General features: G+C 43.9%; 1 protein-coding gene across 2 annotated transcripts in view; it reads right to left on the bottom strand.

Annotated features, from left to right (window-relative positions):
- Window positions 1-23,758, bottom strand: part of WDFY1 (WD repeat and FYVE domain containing 1) — a 34,630-nt gene that overhangs the window by 10,411 nt on the left and 461 nt on the right. Inside the window, exons 1-6 of one of the 2 annotated variants that reach the window (XM_075937563.1) lie at window positions 23,352-23,638; window positions 12,580-12,647; window positions 9,024-9,097; window positions 7,260-7,314; window positions 5,621-5,771; window positions 2,292-2,404 (exon numbers count right to left, since the gene is read on the bottom strand). In XM_075937563.1, coding sequence (XP_075793678.1) covers window positions 2,292-2,404; window positions 5,621-5,771; window positions 7,260-7,314; window positions 9,024-9,097; window positions 12,580-12,586 — 400 coding nt within the window. In that variant the 5' untranslated portion in view covers window positions 12,587-12,647; window positions 23,352-23,638. Of the gene's footprint in view, window positions 1-2,291; window positions 2,405-5,620; window positions 5,772-7,259; window positions 7,315-9,023; window positions 9,098-12,579; window positions 12,648-23,351; window positions 23,639-23,758 lie in introns of those variants that run through there. The other variant, XM_075937562.1, reaches the window with a different exon arrangement.

Below are 23,758 nucleotides of genomic sequence, written 5' to 3' on the forward strand. Positions count from 1 at the left end.
AGCGGATGAGGGAAGACAAACTTTGAATCTCATCTCTTGTTCATGCATCATTCTGTGCTGCTGGCTCTGTCCCTGAGAGCAGGGTGACAGGCACACACTGGCTCCCAGAGATTGGCAGCCGCCCCACACTGTGGACTCTGCCACAGAAAGCTGATATGGCAGAACCCGCAGCACATAACCAGTGTAACTGCTAAATTCTAATAGTGAGATGGTTAATTAACTGCTTTAACATCCCTAGTAGCAATCAGGACAAGGAGATTGGTGGGTATAATAGTAGGCGGGGGGAGGGGAGGAACGGGAGGGCGGGGACACACATGGACACAGAGTGATGAGGGAGCAAGGGGAAGTGTGCAGCTGTGTGAAGTTTCCTCTGCCCCTTCCCAAGCAGTCAGGAGTGAGTATAAGGTACAAGCTACACATTTTACCTTGACTCATTGCTACACAAGACTGCAGTCCCCTCCAAAGGGCATGGGCGGGCATCTAGGGGTTGAGGAAGCCCCAGATCGGGGGGGGGGCTTGAGGGGAGTAGGGTGCACACTCCCAGGCAGCCCTTTTCACTTGCCTAGCTACCTGTTTCTTAACAAGGTAACTTGCAGAATAGCCCCAGAAACCCAGCTGACAGCAGTTGCAGCCAAGCCCCGCAGCCTACTGGCTTAAATGCATTGAGGCCCCCAGTGACCATGGGTCAGCATGTGCAACATGTCTGAATGCTGCTAGGTGCACTCTTGCTCTTAAGTAGTTCTCTCTAAATGCAGTGACTCAAGTTTCCCAAATATTTTAATGGCAGTAAGAACTGGTCATAGGACAGACATACTGCAGACAAAAATGTATGTGCTCCATTGGTTTTTATAAAGATTTTTGTATTTGTTTCATACTCCTTATTAATCCTTCAGTGCAACACACCGGCTTTAAAAAACTGAACTCAAAATGCATGGCACTGCATTAGTCCTCCACTTATGACAGGCAAGCTACACAAGACATGAAAAATTCACTTGAATTTAATATTCTAGCTCACTGAATTGTTCATACTAGATCAACAGAATACAAGAGAGACTAATTCAAGAGCACATACTTGAATTAACAGTTAGATTTAAGTGAAACAACATATGGGAAGCCCAAATACAAATATATAAGATAAGCTTATTGTCAAACTATTCCAGCAAGCAGAACAACTGTTGTTCTGTTCAAAATGAGGAAGCAACCACAACCCCTTCCCCACTGGTTTCTGTTTTGACTCCTACCTACCTACAGTTTATCAAATACAGCTTTAGTGTTTCACTTCATCATCCTGGTCTGCACAGCAGAAGTCCATTAAGGATAAGAAAAACAATATGACTATTACGTCCAGCAACAAGGTCTGTAGAAACAGATTTCCCCCACTGAACCACAGCCTCATGATCCAATAGATCAGCACTGTTAATGCAGCAAACCAGTAAAATGCTATTCTGGATTCTGAGTCATGTGAGGTCATGAAAAAAAAGCAAAAAGGGTCAGTGTAGTTATTCCTCTCAGTATAAGCCTTCCCAATAACCTTACCTGGAAGCACAGTAGTAGTTAAATACCTCTGCCTGCCTGGCCCCACACTGCTCCTGGAAACAGCTGGCTGGCTGGCCCCAACATATTTGTGTGTGGCCCCCGGGGAAGGGAGGCGGTATGTGTCCATTTGCGGTACTGCTACCCACACCTGCATGTGCTACCTGGGTGGTGCTGGGGCAGCAAGGAAATGCCTCATTCCTCCTTCCCAGGGGCTGCAGACACGTGTCTGCACTCTGCCAGCCAGCTGCTTCCAGGAGCAGCATAGGAACAGGCAGGCTGCCTATCTGAGGATTGCAGTTGACTGGCAGAGGCTCCAGGATCTACCAGTCAATTGTGAATCACCAAGAGTTGGTGACCACAGCTTTACATGCTAGTGAATACAGGCTGACATTTTGTAAGGTGAGACATCTAGTGGCAAAGTGTACAAATGCATCATTTAAGACCATTACTGTGAAGCTCATGATCTACAGCTGGTGCCTAGGGATGACACTGCTGTCCTCCTAGCACCTTGGCATAATCCAGAGTTAGCTATGAAACAAGCTGAGTTCTCAGCTATTTAAATATCCTGCCAATTTAAGATACACAAGTTTAATGTCTTTAAAGGAAGAACTTTGTTCAGCAAGTAGAGATAGGCAATGAACTTGAAAGTTTAGGTCAGAGCTTGCTCTTGACTACATTTCCCATCTTCTGCTGAGACACAGTTATTTTTCCAGAGGCTAAATTAGCCAGGAAAGCTAAGAGGGAAGTTAGTTTACCTTCATGCCCTTTGAGGGTTGTGATAACTGTACATGTATTCTGTTCAAGCTTCAGCAGCGTGATCTGTCCAGAGTAGTCCCCAACGAAGGCATGTTCAGTTTCAAAGTCATATCTGATCACAAGTCAAGGAACACCACCCACTGTTCTCAGTCTCATTTGATTCTCTTTACAGAAATAGTCTGCCATCAGAACTAAAAAACCAACAGATTAAAACCACCAACAGAAACCAGACTGAAAACTTCAGACTGGAAAGCTCTTTAGCAGTTGAGTATTTATGTTTATGGACTACTCACATATTATGAACCTAAAACCAAAGGTTTACAGGGTAGGTTTAAAAACTTTCAGCTTTATTGTCACAAGAAGCTTTTAGGGTCAATTTTTCTTGACCTTTTTAACAATGATGTTCCCAAAACTCAAGAGGAGCCAAAATACATCAATAATCCACTTTTAACTGACCCGAAAGTGCAAGAAAACTCACTCTTGTTTACTTCAGTCAAGGAAAGAGTGAAAAATCTAGAGGAGTCTTGTTGCCATGTAAGGGCCTGAGGGAAGCCACAACGGTCTCAGGAGTAGAGTACCCGGACATTCTAATTAGCCCTACCATCCATGGCAAGCATCTACTAACCTCCTATTTGCATCCCTGTAATACTTTGATTAGGGTGATGTAAAACTGAAGGCCCATTGTGTGGCACTACACAAAAAATGAGACCATCTCTACTTTAGAGACTTTACAACAGAAGTAGATATATCCTTTCCCTCTGTTTAACAAAAGCAGAATGATCAAGATTAAAGTCTCAGAAGGGCAGCCGTGTTAGTCTGCAACTTCAAAAAAAAAAACCCAAAACCACACACTAAGTAGTCCTGTGGCACCTTAGACTAGCAAAAAAAAGTTATTTATAGAGATCTAGAATCATGTGCCTTCGTGGACAAAACTCACTTCTGGCTTCCAGCTCATCTGAATTTATAATAGAAGGGGGGAGGGCACCTATCAGCCTCATTAGCACTGGCACTGTAATTGAGTGTCTCATTAGCACCAGTAGAATTGGCAGAAACAGAAAAAGGGGGGGGGGGGAGAAGTCATAAATTCTGGGTTTCACCTCATCTAAAGTGGGTTTTGCCCATGAAAGCTCATAAGACAAGTTTATACATGTACAGCAATGGTCAAGTTCCTATTAATACAAGAGTGGCCCATAAAGTTTTATTATTCACATGAAAAATAGTGCCTGAAGAGTATCTGACATTGCTCCATCCAGAAAACAGTTGGCACCACCTATTCCTAAACGACATTCCCCAGCCCATAGTATACGCTTATTGTTTGTCCTCTGCTGAGGTCACCACTGAAAGACATGTAGGAACTTAGGCTATGTCTAGACTGCAAGCCTCTTTCGAAAGAGGCTTTTTCGAAAGATACTTTCAAAAAAGCCTCTTTCGAAAGAGAGCGTCTAAACTGCACGCGGAACTTTCGAAAAAGAAAGCCGCTTTTTCGAAAGAAAGCAGCAAGTGAGTCTGGATGCTCTCTTTCTAAGAAGCCCTGTTTGCTTTCAAGAATGCCTTTTTTCGAAAGAGCACTTTCGAAAAAAGGCGTTCTTCCTCGTGGATTTAGGTTTACTGCCGTTGAAAGAAAAGCCGCATTTTCGATTTAATTTTGAAAGATGCAGGTGAAGATGCAGGTGACATTTTTTCGAAAAAAAAAGGCTACTTTTTTCGAAAAAAAACCTGAGTCTGGACACAGCCTAAGAGGGGTTTACTGTGTAGAAAGGAGTGCAGTATAAACCAAACCTTGCCACTGCAATGGGAAAGCTCAGCTTCCAATGTCTTATTAAGCATGAGGGGTTTAAGTATTTGAGGGTCTGCAGATAAACAATCCTGCATCTAAGCCCATATAGGCTGGCTGCCAATTGTAGTGCCTCTCACTTAGCATTATTTCACCTTGAAGTTTATGTTATTATTTAATCAGACACTAAGGAACATCCATTCTGTCATTTCATATTTGAGTAAGCCTTTGTAAAAGATCTTTAACTCACACCTCATAAAAGCTGTTGGTGATTGTGCTGAATATTCAAAAATACATAGTGACAAGCTAGTCATTTGCTCTCCATTGCTAATGATTCAAGCACAGTGTGTTGAAAGGAATCAATTTCCTTTGAAAAAAAAATAAAGGCCATACTATGGAAATCTAAAAACATTTTCTGTTAGAAAGGGAATTCTAAGTTTTTCCATTTCCTAGAAGTAATTTGTTCCAGACATTGACTGTAATGATGGAGGACTGGTTAGCATAACAGCACACCTCCTGCCAATCTAAGTGCATTACTCTAGCAACATACCTCCACAAGAGGTGCACAGATTACATCAGCAAAATCAGGGCACAGTGTCCATGTAAACACTGCATCCCTTACATCTGCTGGCTGTCTTGATACCCGCATCCCCACTACCAGCTGGGAGTCCCCACTGGGAGCCTAGCAGCCCTGGTCAGTTTTACAGGCAAAATGTCTCCCCCACTCCAGGTAGGGAATGGGGAGAAGGGGTTGAGAGGCAGCCCACCAGGAGCCAGAGGAGCCTGAGGCAGCTGGACTTCTGGCAGAGAGCTGCCAGAGGAGTTGAGAGCCCAACCTTTGCTTGGAAGTGCTCCTGGGGAGAGTGTACACTGTTGATACAAAGAGGATCGGGTGGATGTGCACGACTGCAATGGCTTTAAGAACCTAATACAGGTGAACTTACATTTCTAGTGTAGACATACCTTATGCCTCAATACAGACAGTTGACAAAGGCTTAATGCAGATGACTAGAACTAGATTACTCCAACAACGCTCACACACTGTGTACTAAATTTCCAGATAAGAAACTTAAGCTATGCACTAAAAAGCACACTAGATGCCATGCTACTTCCATTTTTAATCCAATCTACATACCAAACACTACCTATTCGTTCAATTACTAAAAATTCAGACTACAGCAATTTTTTAAATGCATATAGGAGGTTAGTCATATGAACATTTGTAGAGTCTACATACTGTGTAAAGAAACCGTAGAATTTCGGAATCCAACATGTAATTTTGTAAGCTAGAAGTTATGTATTTTAGAGAATCTGAACAGTAGAACTTCACTATGCATACTGTTGGCTGGGGAGCCATTGTAGAGTGTGAACTGTAAGAAATCAAGTAAGTAAAAAAAATACATTGAAAAGTAAAGATATGACAAGATGCAACTGGATTTTCCCAAGTGTAGCTTAGTTTTAGTTATTTAATACCTTCTCTACTAAATACATTGCAGTGGATTTTGTAATGATAAAGTTTTGTTTGTTAGTGATCTGATCATTTTTGATGGATACTGTAAACACGAAGCCCAAGAGGTGAAGTAGTGTCTTCCCAGCATATTCCCACTCCTGGTGCACATCCAGCTGACGCACTTGTCATGGCCAGTACTGATAACCCACTCTGCTCCCAGGCAGAAGATGACAGCTGACACCCGATTCTGATGAGCTGTGGAAATAAAGCAGAGATCTGAACATTTAGCTAGAAATATTTCAATCAAATCTGTTCTACAGTTAGAAAGAAATCGAAAGTGTTGGGGGGGGGTGGGAGAAAGAATAGTTGCAGGAAGAATTTTACCTTTGCTATCACACTTACTGCTGCCCCAAAATTGGATAGTGTTAGCAGAGTCTGATTCATTTTTCATCTCAGTGATTGGCCTTTAATGAATCAGACATGTCAGAAAAAAAAAATCTGCTCATTTGAATCTTCCTTTCATTTAGTAATTTCTCCCTCACATAATAATGTAAAGGTCCCTCATTTGAAGGCAGGTTGGTAAATGAACTCCAGTGAGAGCATTCTGTACAGTGTGAGAACATTTAATGTAGTAAGAATATGTAAATAAGACGTGAAAGGAAGACTGTAGGGGAGGATATATTATAGATACTTCTGGACTGAAATGTAAAAAAGTCATCTGCTTTTAGGAGAAAGGGGCTTTTGTAGCTTTTTAAAAATAAGGTCTTTCTTTTAAAGAAAAGCACCCTTTTCCAGTAGAGTTCGACAGGAAGTCATAAGACAAGCTGTATTTTGTTTTCCTACAGTTTTGGCTTTTAATACCAAGTCTTCTGTGTATCAAGTTATTAATTAATAACTGAAATAGTGACTGAATATTCTTTAGTATTTGGCTGTACATTCTTTAGTATTTTCTAAATAGTGCTTGGAAAGAACTTACATCTTTCATCAACAGCAGTTTTAATAGAGTAGCTCCCCTCCCCCAATACCTGATGAATGGGAATCTTTATTATCTCATTCTTACTTCACTACTTAGTTCTTACTACTTTAACTGAAACCCAAGAGCCCAAGTGTTTAATAGCAGGCATTTTGGCCTAATTATTGCGCACACATACCACCACCCAGGTGTTTTAAAGAACAGAATTCCCCCCCTCCTTATATTAGGCACCAGCACTGCATCAAGGTTATCTGTAGATTAAAGTATCCACAAACATTACCAGTGTTGAGTGCTAAACAATATAACCAGAGTTATAAACATTCAGCACATTACCTTACAGTTATGGGAGGCTCTGATACAGCTCCTACTTGGAACCCTTTGGGGATTGCTTCCCAACTCTGATGACCTTTATGTTGCAAATATTGCAGAGGGGTGTGTTTTCTTCAGCTCTGAATATAAAGCTTTTCAGAAGGAATATTCTCCATGACTTCCTACATCACAATGAAGCCAGCAGCTTTGTGGTAAGACTATGCTAAAATCTAACAAAATAATTTTGGGCCATTCTAAAAGCCCTATATTTGGGCTACAAAAATTGATACTATTTTGATTTAAAGTTGTTAAAGGTACTTTGAACCTAGGCCAAATATGGACACTTTAATAGTATGAAAGACATTGATAGTCAATTATGAATGTGTTTCCCAACAATACTGAAAGTTTTAAAAATCTGATCTATGAAGTAAACAAATTAGCAAAAACCCATGCTGCATTACCTGGGTATGTCTTGACAAAGTTCATCTTATTAAAGTCTTCTGAGATATGGAATTCCTGATACCAAGGAAACACAGTTACAAGTAAAAGGATGCATCCTCTCAGGCTGAAATGCAAATCAGACTATTTGATGAAAATCTTTTCCACCAAGAACACAGGAATAGCCTCATAAACAGACTTAAGTTGGCAGCCAATGACAACTGGTCATGCTACAAAAGGATCGGTTTGTCCCCAGAGCATGTCTACACTAGAAACACTAAAGCTGCACCACTGAGGAACTTCAGTATAGATACTACAGTAAAGAAAGAGGTTCTCCCGTTGTTTAGTTAATTCACCTCACCCAGAGGCAGTTAACTACGCTGGTGGATTTTTCCATCAGCCTAATACTGGAAGGGGCTTAAGATTGGCTAAACCATGTCACTCAAGGGTGTGAACAACATAGCTGGGTCAATCTAGTTTAAGACTAACCCTTGAGCCACAGGCTGGTAGATACTACTCAATACCATGCTGACCACAGTAATAAATCCACACTTTAATCTATCAGCTGCATGGAGAGAGATCACTCATCTTTTCAGCAGAGGATATGCATTCAGAATCAAGTCCAACTAAGACAGTGTATTGGAAGGGGGAATAAAGGGAAAGTGTCATCACATATTAATAGTTACCCCTGCATCACCTTGTATTTAAGGGTTTCTTATGGAAGTTAAACTTTGGCAGAAGTTTTCATCTCTGCTCTGAGATTAGTTGCATGTTTCCTCCACCCTTTCCTCACCTTGTCTGCAACAGAGGACTGCACCCTGCAACTTTTTTGCAGAAGAAAGTAAACGTAGCAAAAAAGGTGGGGAAAAACAAGAGAATAAAAACATGACATGAGAGACTGGGACAAAGCAAGAAAGTTGTAGCTTCTGCAAGGGATAGCTAATCTTTACCAATTAACCTATCGACTAGTCGATGGATTTTTTGTCGATTAGTCAATAAGCAGGGGAACTGCAGCGGGGTTAACTCCCTGCAGCCCTGGGAGCTAACCCCGCTGTGGCTCTGCCTTTTAAATGTATTAAGAGCCTACTAGCTCTTAGTACATTTAAAAGGCTAAAGCGCAGCAGGGAGGACCCAGCATGAGCCAGGACAGCTGATTCCCAGCTCACGCCAGGCCCGCCCTACTGCACTTTAGCCTTTTAAATGTATTAAGAGCAGGTAGGCTCTTAATACATCTAAAAAGAAGAGTCTGGGACTGGTCGCTAGCCAGGATTCAGGTGATTCGCAGCTTGTGCCTGGCCCCTGCTATTCCCCAAATCCCCATGGAAAAGGTGCTGGGGAGAGCTGGCTCCTGCTCTCTCCCCTCCCCCCGCCCACCTTTGCTGCCTCTGTCACTCTATCCGAGGCAGCAAAGGGAGAAGTGACCAGTCGAGAGACTAGTCGCTTACATCCCTAGCTTCTGCAAAGAATGAGGTGAGGATGCTCTATTGGGTAATCTCACACAAGGGACAGAAAAAAAAAGACTTGCACACCTAACTCTTTGGCATTAATGTCAAGAACCGTGGACTAGAATCCTACATAGAAGGACAGGAAGCTTCACAACAAGAAATTGAGATTTCTTTGCCTGAAAGGCACAAGCCTTTCCAGTTATTCTATAGTTTGATTTGATTCAAACAAATGTCTGGCTACATATACTGCTCATATAAGTCTGCAACTATCCAGCTACTACTAAAGAAATGCCACAATAAACTTGCTTTCTTAAAAAGAAAACTGCAGCAGCAGCCACTTACCATAATGGCACCATTATCCTGGCCTACAAATATTCTTCTGCTGTCATGGTGATAAGCCATAGCTGAACAAGGCGCTGTCAAGAAAACCATCACAAGAAAGTTGTTAAAGCACATATATAATTAGCAATGAATTTCTTTGGCCTCAACTATTCAATTAGTTGTGTACCATGACCCCTAATTTTTTTGACAGTCACTTTCTAGGATACATTTCCCTATCTTATAAATATGACCTAACTTCTTTGCTCCTAGACATATGATCTTGCATATGGCAACATTAAAATGCACACAAAAAAAGATGCTTGGTTTTGATAAATAGTTTGACAGGAAGACTTCAACTGGAGATAGTGTCTGAGGGAGGTTTTTTGTGCATCTCTTGCTTAGTTTGAAGGATTTGATTCCCTGTTGCTAGGTTACAGCAATGTACAGTTGTGCTGTAGAAGAAACATGCCCCATTAATTCCAGCTACAAGCTGGAGCGAACAAAGGGAATTTGACCAAGGCTGAAAAACTGGCTGGAACAGTTCATACAGAGCAGCTCATATCAAGGCTTGCTATGTTCTAAAGTTCAAAGTCTTTGACATGACAGACTATACAGAACCACCTATTACCTTTGAGTTGGAATAAGACACCATCGGAAGAGGATTTCAAAGCAGAAGTAATACTTGATAACATTAACTTCCCGTCTGGTCATGCATTTCTATTCCTGCACATCTGATAAACAATCCCATTTTTATATTGCCACTAATAGGATTGCAAAAGAGTCTCATCTGATTATACACAAGCTATTCTGACAGGCCACTGCAAAGCCAGAAGAAACCTCAAAGAAGGAAGAATGTCTTTAGACATGTGTTGTTCACAGTCTCACTGAGCTACAAAACAAAAAAGGAACTGAAAAAAGCTACAAAACATAAATAAGGATGACATCTATTTCTGCATCATAAATCATTTGGAACACTGGCTACATTTGGGAGGTTTAGAATTACTGTTTCTCCTCTAATACCTTATTAGATATTTCTCTGCACATCTTAAAGTTACTTTTCCCATTCCATTTTACACCTAATGCTAGACTGGACCATTCCAAATGATCTAGTCTGACCTCCTGTGTAACAAAGGACAAAGAACCTCAACCAATTTCTCAATTTCTGTATTAAAACCTGTAACTTCTGTTTGATCTAGCTATAGTAGGTCTTTTAGAATATCTAGTCTTGATTTTAAGAAAATGGGGAATCCACATTATTACTAGGCAAGTTGTTCCAAAGGCTGATTAGATTCACCGAGAAATGAAGACCTTCTTTCTAGTTTAGCTTCAGCTCTGAACAGGGCTATATAGAATTTCTTTTTCTGATAGCTCTTGAATCTATCAGAAATCTTTTCCCCACATTTAGACTTGTAAACTGATCACATCAGGTCTTCAATTCTGATAACTGTTTTAAAGAGTTGAAAAATTGGATGTGATCAGCAAAATTTAACACAGCATTCCAATAATGGTCTCACTAATGCCACATGCAGTGGTAATGTCACCTTCCTACTTGATATTATCTTATACATCCTAAATCATCTTCACCCTCTTAGTTACACCATCATACTGGAAGCTCATACTCAGTTGTATACCATGATCCCTAAATCTTTTAAGAGAGTCAGTAGGATGCAATCCTTCATCTTATAAGTGCAGCTTACTTTCTTTGCTCCTAGATATAGGACTTCACATATGGTAACCTAAATTTGAGTGTGCATTTTAATCAGGTCATATTACTAACAGATGTAAAAGGTTAACCAGTAAGCCTCACTCTTAACAGATGAGGTTTACTGACTGCGCTTACCTGGTAGGCACTGAGTCAGCGTCAGCAGGAGGGTACTCCACCCCCATGGGGCCCACCGCTGGCAGGGCAATTCACCCTGTGATCAACTCCTAATGTTTAAATACACTAGCAAGACCATATGCAAAAGCAATTTCTGACTCCAAAAATATTTTCATAAACAAGAAGCTCTTTCAGTTTATTTCATCTTAAGTATTTTAATGCTTAATATTCAGAATCCAGAACACACATGAAACTTTAGATCAAACTGACACTTAAAGATTTTGAGATGGTTGAGACATTAAAGGTGCTCCCTCTTAGGAGTTGGCACAATGTAACTGTATAGTAAACAACCAGATGCTTTTTTAAAACAGAAGCTGGGATTAAGAATTGTTTTGACAAAGTTTAGTTTTCTCAACGTAAGTGTATAAAAGCCAGCAAATATTTCTGATTGAGCTAGTCTACAATTAGCATAAAATTATTCAAATCAATTAAGCTACTTGTGAAACCCCTTTTCAAATAAATTATTGACGCTCTTCTTCATGACCAACTAACAGCTCCACAGAATGGATTCCATGTTTGGCTGAACCCATGTTTGTTATGAAGACTAGGACTTCAACAGGGTTCAAAAGAAGAACTAGATGAATTCAGGATTTAGGTCCACTGATATTTACAGTAAACTTCTGATAATCCGGCACCCCCTGGGTCCTAAAGGTTCTGGATTATCAGATATGCCGGACTATCGGAAGGGGGGGATGCCACCCCAGACCCCTCATAGCCCCCCCTTCCGATAGTCCAGCTCTGCCCCAAGCATCCCTGATTCAGCTGCTGCTGGTCAGTTTCAGCAGCAGCTGAATCCGGGATGCCTGCAGCAGAGCAGCTGGAGTGCTGCCTGGTTGGTCCAGTAGCACCGACCCTTGGCGCGGCGAGACCAACCGGGCAGCACCCCAGCTGCTCTTGGGGACGCCTGGGGCAGAGCATCTGGGGTGCTGCCGGGTTGGTCCTGCAGCACCGAGGAGCGGCGCTACTAGACCAATCCGGCAGCACCCCAGCTGCTCTACCCCAGGCATCCCCAAGTCAGCCGCTGCTGATACCGATCAGCAGCTGACTCCAGGAAGCCTGAGGCAGAGCTGCTCTGCCCTGGGCTTCCTGGAGTCAGCCGTTGGTCAGTTTCAGCAGCGGCTGAATCAGGATGCCTGGAACAGAGCAGTTGGGGCGCTGCTGGGTTGGTCCCACAGCCCCAAGGGGCAGCGCTACGGGACCTACCCGGCAGCACTCCAGCTACTTTCCCCCCGGCTTCCCCGATTCAGCCACTGGTCAGCTTTAGCAGCGGCTGAATCGGGGAAGCCGGGGGCAGAGCAGCGGCTGAATCGGGGAAGCCGGGGGCAGAGCAGCGGCTGAATCGGGGAAGCCGGGGGCAGAGCAGAGCTCCAATGGTCCAGCTGCCTGGAGCACTTCCGGGTTCCTGATGGTGCCGGATCATCAGGAGTACCGGACCATCAGAGTTTTACTGTATTAGCCAGAATGGGTAGGAATGGTGTCCCTAGCCTCTGTTTGTTACAGGCTGAAAATGGATGACAGGAGAGGGATCATTTGATTACCTGTTCTGTTCACTCCCTCTGGGGCACCCAGCATTGGCCACTGTCAAAAGACGGAATTCTGGGCTAGATGGACTTTCGGTCTGACCCAGTATGGCCATTCTTGCGTTCTAGTAATAAACACTAGAACATATTATTAATGTTTATGTATTATATTACTTACATGACATGGTGTGGTAAATGCTGGGCCAGTACTGGCCACTGTCCCTCTTCAGCCATACTCTAATTGTTCTGCAGAGCATAGGGGAAAGGAAAGAATTTGTAAGCGTGGGAATCAATTGTAACATCTATATATTTTTTTAAAAAATTAAAGACTTCAGTAACTCTGTTTCTCTACTAGCCCATTTTATTGTGGTATATAATGCCTTCAGATACACTGATAATACACTGCAGCTATAATATTATCTGAGTATGTATGGGAGGCTTTGCAGAAGGTTCTTTCAAATCTTCTGCCAGGAATAGTTCATCCCATCTATTACATTCATTGTGAAAAAATCAAAAAGATTTAAGCCTGATTCAGGCCAATCTATTGTTCCACATTTAATATATAAAACCTCATGTTTGTTTATAGGTTTTAAAAGCATATGTACAACAGTGGTCAACCAACCAGTAGATCAAGATCTACTGGTAGATCTTGGAGCCTGTTAACCAGTGATCCTGACTGGTTTGGCCAAGAGGCTGTTAAGTGCTGGTATCTCAGCTGCCTCTCCCCCCACACTGCTGTGTTCCTCCTGCCCTTTGTCTTGGAGCTGCCTTCAAGAGCCTCCTGCTTGCTGTACTGGGAAGGGGAAGCAGAAGGAAGCGCTGATGTCAGGATGTCATCCACCCTCCACTCCTGTACCCGATCTCCAAGCCTCCACCCTGCTCACTCTCTGGAGAAGGGGTGGGGTGGGACAATGTTATGTGTGTTTGAGGTAGATACTGGATTGACTTACACCGAAAAAATAGTCTTGGGCTTTTAAAGGTTGGAGACCACTGATGTACAATAAGTCCTGAACAGTAAGAGCAAGGTCATGGTTTGGTTGTGTCACAGAAATGGGAAGTGCCAGGAATGAGACACTTTTCCATAACATGGAAAGGTAGGGGACAGAGGAGGGGATGCAATATTGAAAGCAGACAAGTGAGCACAAGGGAGAGCAATATGCCGAGTAGCCACTGGAGGCAGCACTAGGAACGTAAGCAACTAGGCAACTATCCGATAAGCATAAGCTGACTAGCCGCTTCCACCCCTTGCCGCCTCTCAGAAGCATTCGGGGGAGGGGAGGAAGGGGGGAGAAAGGAGGGGGGTGGCACAGGAACCAGTGCTATCAGAGGCAGCAGGAGGTGGATAGGGGAGGTTGCTGCATAGGATGCAGGTGAAGCCTCTGTCTGCAGGGAGCTTGAGACTCCCAGGGGGTGGGGACGGGAGCACACTGGCTGGCAGCCTCACCCGGGGGGGGGGGGGGGGGGGGGGAGAAACTATTGAATAGTCGTGTAACCAATAATATTGTGCGCTTACATGACTATTCAATGAATTGTTATTAAACATCCGCAATAAAAACAATTCAGTTTTCAGTTCATATTGGTATGAACATCAAAGCTTTGACATGGCAAAGTTAAAGTTAAATGCATCCTCTAACAAGTTTCTGAATATACATTAAAAACCCACTTATCACATGTGACCAAATACCAAGTCTCTCTCAGGAAGCCCCACTGTTCCATACACTACAAAGGCTGGATGGACATCAAGCTGCTGTTTAATTTTTATTCTTATTTAAGATGTCCTCCCATACCCAACACACTGCACTTCACCCACATCCATCAGTTAAATACGTTATCAGTCACATCTGGAGAGTGACACGGTTCCTCTATCATTATCCACAGCCTGTGGCCAGATTCATAAACTATGCTTCACAGAAGCATAGACTGTTTTCCCTCACTTAATATCACCAACGTGAACCATTCATAACATTGTTCACAAGAAGTGCATGCACTCCTTCCATTTGGACACTGCCATTAAGAGTCAGTAGTAGTGTTGTTAAGTAGTGTTTAATTCATCAATGGTGTAGTTGACATTTTTTGACTACAAGATTAATGGATAAGAGTTAGCACAGTTATCACTCAGTCCCAGCTCAAGCTGGGTCCTGGCAACTACCCCCACTGCAGCACTGCATTAATACTATTATTGCAGAGCAGCAGTAGGGATAGTTGCCAGGACCGACCCAGGCTGTCAGCCAGCCTGCTAGAAAACATACTTGCAGAGCTGCGCAGGGGGAGTTGATAGTGTGTGTAGCCAACAGCATTAACCGATAACCAGATTCTTATTGGTTAATCATTTAATCAACTATACTATTAAATCACTAGTCAGTAGCACTGCCGCCGCCCCCGCAATGTTTTTCCATAGTTTTCCAAAAGTTCAGGTCTTTTACCTGCTTTGTGCAACTTCACTACACTCACTGTTCGAAGAAATTCCAAATGCAGCTTTCAGATGCACTAATTCAAGCCTTTTTACTTTTGACCAAAGCCCTTCAATTCTTCATTCTCAACTGACAGAAGAGTGAACTGCAGTAACCATGGCAATTGAGAAAGTTCATTAGACTTTTGCAAGTATGTAGCCTTTGTTTCCTCCCAGTCTCTGTACATTTCACTTCCTCCCAGGTCTCTGTACATTTCACTGATCTTGAAAACAGTACCAGGAAGGCATTACTAGCAACAGGATGGCGGTGTAAGAAAACAGATACTAAATGCAACATTTTCAAGAAATTAAAGATACAGTTCTTCTCATCGCCTCCAATTATGTAGTCTTCAACCTGCAAAAGGCCAGACAAGTGTCTTGGAAAGTTTATATTAATGTTTTCTAAAAGAAAATCCAGGTAAGAATTAAGCCTCCAATGTCAGATTTACATTTTGTAATAAAATTGAAGACTGATGAGACTATTATTGCTCCAGTCCCTCTGTCTGTACCATGAATGTAGAATATTATGAAGCACAGCAAAAATCTGAAGAGACCCTTTTCATCAGCAACTCATTATGTAGCCAACACTGATTTCCCCACTTCTCTTTTCTCTGCCTCTTAGATGTTTGCAGCTGCAGTGCTCTTCCTCTTCCTGAGGATGCACTTCAGGGTGCTGATGCCAATTCTAATGTAAAAAACTAGAATGAAGTCCCTCTAACAAATTTTTCCACACAACCCTCCTATGTACTCGTCATTTCAGAATTTCCAGTGTTATAGCAAAAATCCAAAGATCACTCATGCACCTCAGACTCTCGTTCTGACTCCCGTTTTATTTAACAAATGGTCCAATGCTTAATACACAGGACTAGAACTCAAGGGAATTTAGTTCTTATTTAGTATCACAGAAGAAGTCTATGGAAGGTTATCTGCAGTCACTCAACTTCTGCACCTCAGATTCAGAAAAACAGGTAATAAAGACCTATTTTAGATGGATGACTTAGACAAGTCACCTTTTTGTTTCAGGTCAATTCCACAAGCCAAATACACAGAGAAGAATGAACAACTTCATTTACACGTTCAATTCTTATGCAAATACTATGAACGAGGATATTGGCTCGCACATTATCTTCCACATCCTAGGACTTTAGCACCTCCGTTGTTTGGTTGGTAGGTTATTGTTCTTATCAGCCTGTTATAACTATTTGAACCATCTACTCCAGTGGTCTCCAACCTTTTTACACCCAAGATCACTTTTAAAATGACAGAACAAGCCAAGATCTACCACCCCACCCCTTCCTTGACGCCCTGCCATCTCTATTCTCCTCCTCTCCATCACTTGCTATCCCCAACCCTTATACTGCTGCTTCTCCCCCCCCCCCCCCCCATTATTCCGTAGGAAGAGGTTTTTTCCAACATTTGGCCTGTCTAGACTGGACCAAATGTCAGAAAAACCCCTTCTTTTGGAAGCCCCTTTGTTCCTCATGGAAAGAGGAACTAAAAAAAAAGCAGAAGAACAAATGCATCCCTGGATGCACAAAAGTTTTTCTGGGATATCTCCAGAATCCTGAAAAACTCCTGCTGTCTAGCCATACCCCCCACTGGGTTGAGACAGGATGTGTAGGCTCTGGGATGGGAATGAGGGATTTGGGTGTGGAAAGGGGTGAGTGGTGCAAGCTCTGGGAGGAATCTGGATGCAGGAGGAGGTGGAGAAGGGGACGCTGTCTCGGGGAGGGGGCTCCAGGCCGGGCAGTGTTGGGGTCAGATGTAGGGTTGGGGTACTAAGCAAGCCACAGGCTTGGGGATGTGAGGGTTCAAGAATTTGGGTTGGGGTATGTGAGGGGCTCAGGGCAGGGGGGTTCCAGTGTGGCAGGGTGCCAGTGGGGGTAGAGTCTCCCCTGCACCAGCCTCCTCCCAGGATTCCCCCCTCCCTCCAAGAGAAGGGAAGCCCTGTTGCACACCTCCTCTGGGCCCAAGACTCCCCACTCGTGAGGAGGAGGGAAGCCTGTGCACATGCCCCCTCGGGGCCGACCCCCCCACCACGGAGAAAGGAAGTCCCATCACGTGCTTCCCCCTGGGACTCGTGCTGACCCCACCCCCCACCCCCAGAGAAAGGAAGCCCCAGCGCACGACTCTGACCTCCTCCCCCCGCGCAGCAAGTCCCCGGTGTGCCACAGACCTGGAGATGGGGAACAGGCAACACACTTCCGGAAACCCCAGAAGTGGCACGCAGCTGCCAGATTTCCATCCACCCCGTGGGAAGCCGGCACTACCTCCATTGTCACTGGAGGTAGGTAGTAGGGCTTCTTGGGGGTGGGGAGAAATTGGGGGGGCCCTTAACGCCTCGCTATCAACTGGTCGAGCCCTCCCGATCCACCAGTCGATTGTGATAGACGGGTTGGTGACCAGGGATCTATTCACTGTCATTATTTGTCTCCTTTCCCTTCTCTCCCCCCCCCTTCCCTCTTCCCTTATTTATTCTTGGATCTGGACTTCTTATACTCTGGTCAACTGAAGAAGTGGGTTTTGCCCACGAAAGCTCATACCACCATCTACATCTTTTGTTAGTCTTTAAGGTGCTACTTGTCTATTTGTTTAAGTTTTTCCTGTTACAGACTAACTCGGCTACCCCTCAAACTTTTTTACAGATTTATTAATGTGGATACTATGCAAGTATAAAATATTCAGTTACATTGCTTATTTCAAACAAACATTAAAAAGGTTACTCTTCCAGGACATAATAAAGTGAAAAATGCTTATGCTGAAGTAGTAGTCCCTCCAGACTGACAACTGGATTGTTTGAATTCTATAGACAACATTACAAATCATAGCTAGGGCCAAATGTGAATGTGATATATGGCATGCACGAACAGGTTAAGTTACAAATGTAGTTTGTAACAGCTTCTGAAAAAATTTAGTGTCCTGAAGATTTGCTCAACAGGAATTTCTCACAACACTGAGTGACTATTTTGTAACTTGAGATAATGGGAGGACATTTAGACAAAGGGAAAGTTCTTGAGAACTCCATTAACTCATGCAGTTCAGGTCAACTCCAACTTATTTTTCCTAAACTCCTTCCTGAAGAATTTGGCCTACGGTTCGGGGGAAAATGGAAGAGCCAATAGTCCAAAAAAAAAAGTGAACGTAGAATTACATTTGTGCCATTAGCAAGTCCGAGCATGCAAACACCTTCCTCTGCATTATAAGTGGAGGCACTTTTGCTTCAAATAATAAATAATTTTAATGGGATAGAGATTAAGGCAGGCACATTTTTCTTGCAGACCAAACAATTTAAATCTCTGGCAACCTGAAGGAACACTACCATGAACATGTTTCCAATGCACCTAAAAACATCTAATTCAATCCTTGATCTTTCAGCCTAAACTTGAAAAGTTGCATAAAACTATTTGCCAGGAAATGGTAATTAATGGTAAATATTACCACTTCTGAACCAAACTGAAATTTTAATTAGATATTTAAAAAGTGGTTTTCATATTTGAGGTAGAGTAGCAGTCAGAAGTTCTAATATTGGGACCAAACCACACAAGGTGCTTTGTAAACCTGAACTGAGATACTTAGACGATGGTATGGTATGGTAGTTACGCGACCCCCAAGCATCATCTAATAAACCATCTTGTTAGTCTTTAAAGTGCTACATTGTCCTGCATTTTGCTTCAGCTACCCCAGACTAACACGGCTACATTTCTATCACTATGGTATCTGAGTACCTCAGTTTAATGTATTTAACCATCCTCAACAGCCTAAGAGATATAAATATATTATCCCCATTTTACAGATGGGGAATGGAGGAACAGAAAGAGGAATTGACTTTCCCAAGCTCACACAGGAAGGCTGAAGCAAGGCACAGAACTGAATTCACATCTCCTGCATCACAAGCTAGCATCCAACAATGGAGCCAGTCTTTCTTTCTTCTATACGTAGATGCAATCCCTATTATGAAACTTTATTATCTATATTAACTATGAAAGAAACAATCCTGGAAGTCAGGGTTCGTCAGCCATCATGCACTATTTTCAAAAGTGATGTATACATTATCGTGTATGCAATCTTAAATTTAGATCAGCACAAAGATTTCTTCCATTGTCCAAACAATTGCCAAATCCTGATTCCAACTAAGCCAATGTCTGCTAATGGTCCCAAATTCGGCCCTTTAGTTTATAAGTAAATACAAAGACTACTTTGTATATATATTTAGTGCAAATGTATTTTGTGTAACTACAAAGTCCTGACAAATGCCTACCAAAACAAGAACTAGCATGAGCTTGCGAGTCTTCCCCAATTCTCTTTGGGGTAAGGGGAGGGCCTGGACCATAAGTCCATGTATTACTGTGAACCTAAGACGCAATGTGCAAAGAATTGTGGAAGCAGCAAATGTGAACCTGAAGTGGTGAAGGAGTCCATAGTTGGGGGTCCACTATCACAATCAACCTTTTACTGGAAAAGGAACTCAACACAAGCACTGGACATTTGTGTAGCACCTTTTCTAGCTTGAAGGAGATATGGCAAAACAAACCGACAGAACATATGAAAGATCTGTATGTATCATGCATGTGTTAGCACACATGTGGAAACCAAACTTGGACCCTATATACGCATCAGGAAGAGAGGCTCAACAGCCTTCATATGCATTTCCTCTGGAATCTCCTGGAAGTATGCAGTCCCCACTGTGAGGTGCTCAAATGGGACAGCATACTCAACATGTAAACGCTCCTCACAGACACCCACCACTGATGTGGGTATGTGCTCTCAATAAGTGAGGAGTGCATCCCAAAGGGAATGCTCTACAGCAGGGATGGGCAATAGTCTTTGACCAGAGGCCACACCAGAAATTTTTTAAGGGGTGGGCCTCAGGCAGAAGAGGTGGGACCAGGATACTTATGTGCTTCCCTGCTCACAGACCCTGATTGGTCTGGGGGTGGAAGAGCATGTGAAGTCTTTGCCCCTGCTCCCACCTCTCCTCCAGAGAGAACCACCAGCTGCTCTGAACTGGTGGCAGTTCCCTTGAGGTGCCTGTGCCCCGGCCACGGGGTAGACTTTGCATGCTCCCTCCACCCCCAGGCCAATCAGGGCTTAGGGAGAAGCAGCAGGGCTTCCACAAGCTGGATCCACCTGCTTAGTGGGCCAGATTTGGCCCACTGAGGCCCTTTTGTCCACCCCTGCTCTACAGCCAATTGGTATCCAGAAAAGTACTCACAGAGGGTATGTCTACACAACAGGAGATGGACCTTTGGTGAAGGCATGGCTGGGGGAGGCAAGCCCCCAGCCCCACCTCTAGCTCTGCCTCTTCTAAGGCCTGCACCTTCCCCATCCTCACAGGGAGGTGGGGCAGTGTGCCATACTTGCACTCCTCCCAACTACAGGCATAGGGTAGCCAGGTGTCCAGTATTCATCCGGACAGTCCGGTATTTTCACCTCCTGTCTGGTGACAATTCATTCAGAGAATACCGGACACCTAAAATGTCCAGTATTTTCTGATTTTTTTCCCCAGCAACATACCTGGTAACCCTACAAACACTCAGCGCCCGGCCTCCTCCTCCCCCCCCCCCCCCCCGACCCTGGTTACGCAAGGCTGCCCGCACAAAATGGCTGCTGACCAAGGGGAAGGGGTCTTCTTGGTCTCTTCCCCCCCCTTCCCCCCCGTGTTTTTTTTTGGTGGGGGTGGGTTGGTATTTGTTTCAACCATCTGGCAACCCTATACAGGGAGAGGAGGAATGCAGGCAGGCATGTGTTCGCCTCAGCCTCCCCAGTCCCGGGGAGGGCAGAGGGCATGCAGCGTGGCCTGAGCCTCGGACGACATGAGACATGGCCCCAGCCTCCCTAAACCTGGAGGAGGACATTCTGTGTGGCCTGGTCCAGCCCTTCCTCTCCAGACCCAAAGCACTGGGGCAGCAACACTCTGCCTACAGTAAGAGTTCTGGGGCATTCTGGGGGTGGAGTGCAGACAGGGTTATGCCTGGTGGTCCCCCTCCTTACGTACCAGATAGACATGACAGCAGAGTTAAAGCTGAAATAAGTTACCCAACTTGAGCTACATCAATTACATAGCTTAAGTCAAAATAGCACCAAAAGGCAAAATAAGCTGTCTGCACAGCAGGAAGTCCAAGAAAGAGCACTCTTCTGCTGACTTGACTTACTGCTCATAAAATGAGGGTTACAGGAGCTGGAGTATGTAGTTCTCCAGCTTGATATTATGTTTAAATAACTGCTGGTAGTATAGACGCAGACTATGTTATTTTGGATGTTATTCCAAAATAACACTGTGTGTAGATGTACCCAGAATGCCCAAAGCTGTATTTCAAGGATGCGTGCAAGTGTAACCCACAATGTAACTAAGTGTGTGGGTTACACAAGTGGGACCTCAAAGAGGTGGACATGGATATGAACAAGTGGGAAGATCATACTCAAGTCCACAGCCTTTGAAGACAAGAGCTTAACAAAGGTCTCCAGAGTTCCAACAGAAAACTATCCTGGCTTAGCAGGAGACAAGAGCTCACAGAAGGTGAAGCCCAAAGAGTCAAAACATCACCTTTAAATGGGACAGATGTGGCAGAGAGTCTTTCAAGAGGGTCATCTCAGTTACAATTGCAGCTGCCATAAAAGCAAGTAAATTCTTTACTTCTCAGGGATATAATACATACCCATGGCCTCTTGAAACTGAAGGATGCCTAGTACCGCATAGGGGATAATTATGGGTCAATACATAACCACAGCAGCCAAAGTTTTCAGCAAAGGAACTTAACTTTAAGTTCCTAAGTCTACTTTTAGGTGTCTGAGTAGCATTTTCAAAACCACACAAGTAATCAAGCAGCACAAGTCCCATTGATCAGCTCTGACACAGAGCGATGCAACACTTTGTATTAAAAAAAAATCAGAGTCATAACCCCCCAAGTCATAACGTTAACACACACACACCCACACCCACCCTGACTTTGGTACTTTGCATTTGCTTACTAAATTAAACCTTAAAGGTTCAGGTTTAATTTTTACACTCCATGATCATGAAGCACTCCACTACAGACTAAGCATGATAAAGACTAAAATATTACTCTAAAAATCTAAAAGTTCTAACCTTTGTCAAATGGAAATGAGTTTCTCCACCACCTCCCAAAGGGAAATTCTGTTTCTAGTCTGCACGTATTAGTCAGAACAACAAGCAGAGACTACTTGTTTACAATAATCCCTTCATGCAGTCTTCAAAACTTCTTCCTCACAATAAAATAAAATCTTCAAAGTTCATGCTATGCCTCATCAGAAAGAGTGAATATGGATTACCATTTGCTATAGTCTCCCCTGAGGAAAGCTGGTCATTCCTTACTAGTGTTAAGTTACTAAATCTATTTAACACCTGTTGCAATATACATCGTTTACACTTATTTCCTGGCCTTTGCTCACTGTACATAATTTTTCCCTAGTTGAGAGCGGCTGCTTTCTTATGAGGATACTTTCCAGTCTTGTGATTAACTCCTGACCTTATCCAGTTAAGACTAGCACTTTTCACTGTAGCAGAAGACAGGGGTGTTTTGAGCTGGGGCAGGGAGAAAGCAGGTCCCATTTCTTCTGTCTCATTTCCACCTGCTGGAAAATTCTCCTGCCACCACCTCATGACAACATGTTGAAGATAAGCTTAATGGCTTCACCTCGCTTCCAGACCAACAAGCCTCCATGGCTCTATTCTTTTCTTCTATTAGACAGGTATTTTCCCCACAACAGGATACCAATTTTTAGAGTTTTACTGCTTTCCCTCCAAATAATCATAGGAGCAATGTGATTCAGTGTTTAAATGAGCATCTGATCTATCCCTAGTTCCAACATGCACTCTGTATTAACTCAAGGATGCCTTCTAATCTTTCCCACATGCTTCCATTTACTCATTTTTAAAAGAGATAATTATATCTGCCTGCCCATCTACCTCAGAAATAATTGGGAAGGTTAATGTATGTTCATAACTAGGGATGTAAAATCCCATTTAACAGGTTAAGCATAATGTTTAACCAATAAAAGGGGAACAGGCAGGAGTGTCCATCCTCCTCTTCTTCCAGATACAAGCTGCTCTAGTCCCCACCGGTTAACCAGAACCAGTAAGCATCACTCATGATGCCTACCTGTTAATCTTTCACATCCCTATTCACATCAAACTCTTCAAAATAGGCTGTATGACTTGTGTTAGTTATAACATTTAAAAATGCTCCTCCGTAATCAACCCTGAATGTCATGATAGCCAGTTTCACAATTCACCACTCCCAGTGTAACAAGTGGTTCCATAGCGCTAATCAGTGTTACAATCCATTGTTTTTTCTGGCTATTGGCAAGAGTCAGTTTTGTGCCTTCGGGCAAAATTCATGTCTTAGAAGAGAGTTCGCTTTTTGACATTTTAGCGACGCTTCTCAAGCCTGCATCTCTCACATGCAGCTGGACGCTACACCCCACGGCTGCCTCTCACCTACCCCCGGACCAAATTATAAATAGTGAGAACCAAATCCTACTCCTGTGTGCAGAAGTTACTCTCGGCGCTGGGGCGCTGTGCCTGGGACTACTCCCGGCAAAGAGACGAGCAGAAGGCGAGTTCTCAGGTGGGGTGCGCATAAGATCCCTGCACGTCTTCCCCACCACAGCCCGTGGGAGCCCTGCAGCGACTCTCCAAAAAGGCCCGTCGCGGGCCTGGGGGGAGGGCAGTCCGAGGAGTTTCTCCAGCCCTCAGCCCAGGCGCCGCCGCCTCCCTGCCCCCGGGGCACGGCCCGTCACTCCCCGCCCGGCCCCGCATTTCACTCGCTCCGGGGCCCTCCCGGCTACAGCCCCGCGGGGCCCTGGCTGGGGGCGGCAGGCGCAGGCTCCGACCCGGAACCGCGCGCAGGGCCGCGCCCCCGGGCACGGGCTCCCCCCGCGGGGCGGG

Source organism: Pelodiscus sinensis, chromosome 10 (assembly GCF_049634645.1).
Source record: "Pelodiscus sinensis isolate JC-2024 chromosome 10, ASM4963464v1, whole genome shotgun sequence".
Taxonomy (NCBI): domain Eukaryota; kingdom Metazoa; phylum Chordata; order Testudines; family Trionychidae; genus Pelodiscus; species Pelodiscus sinensis.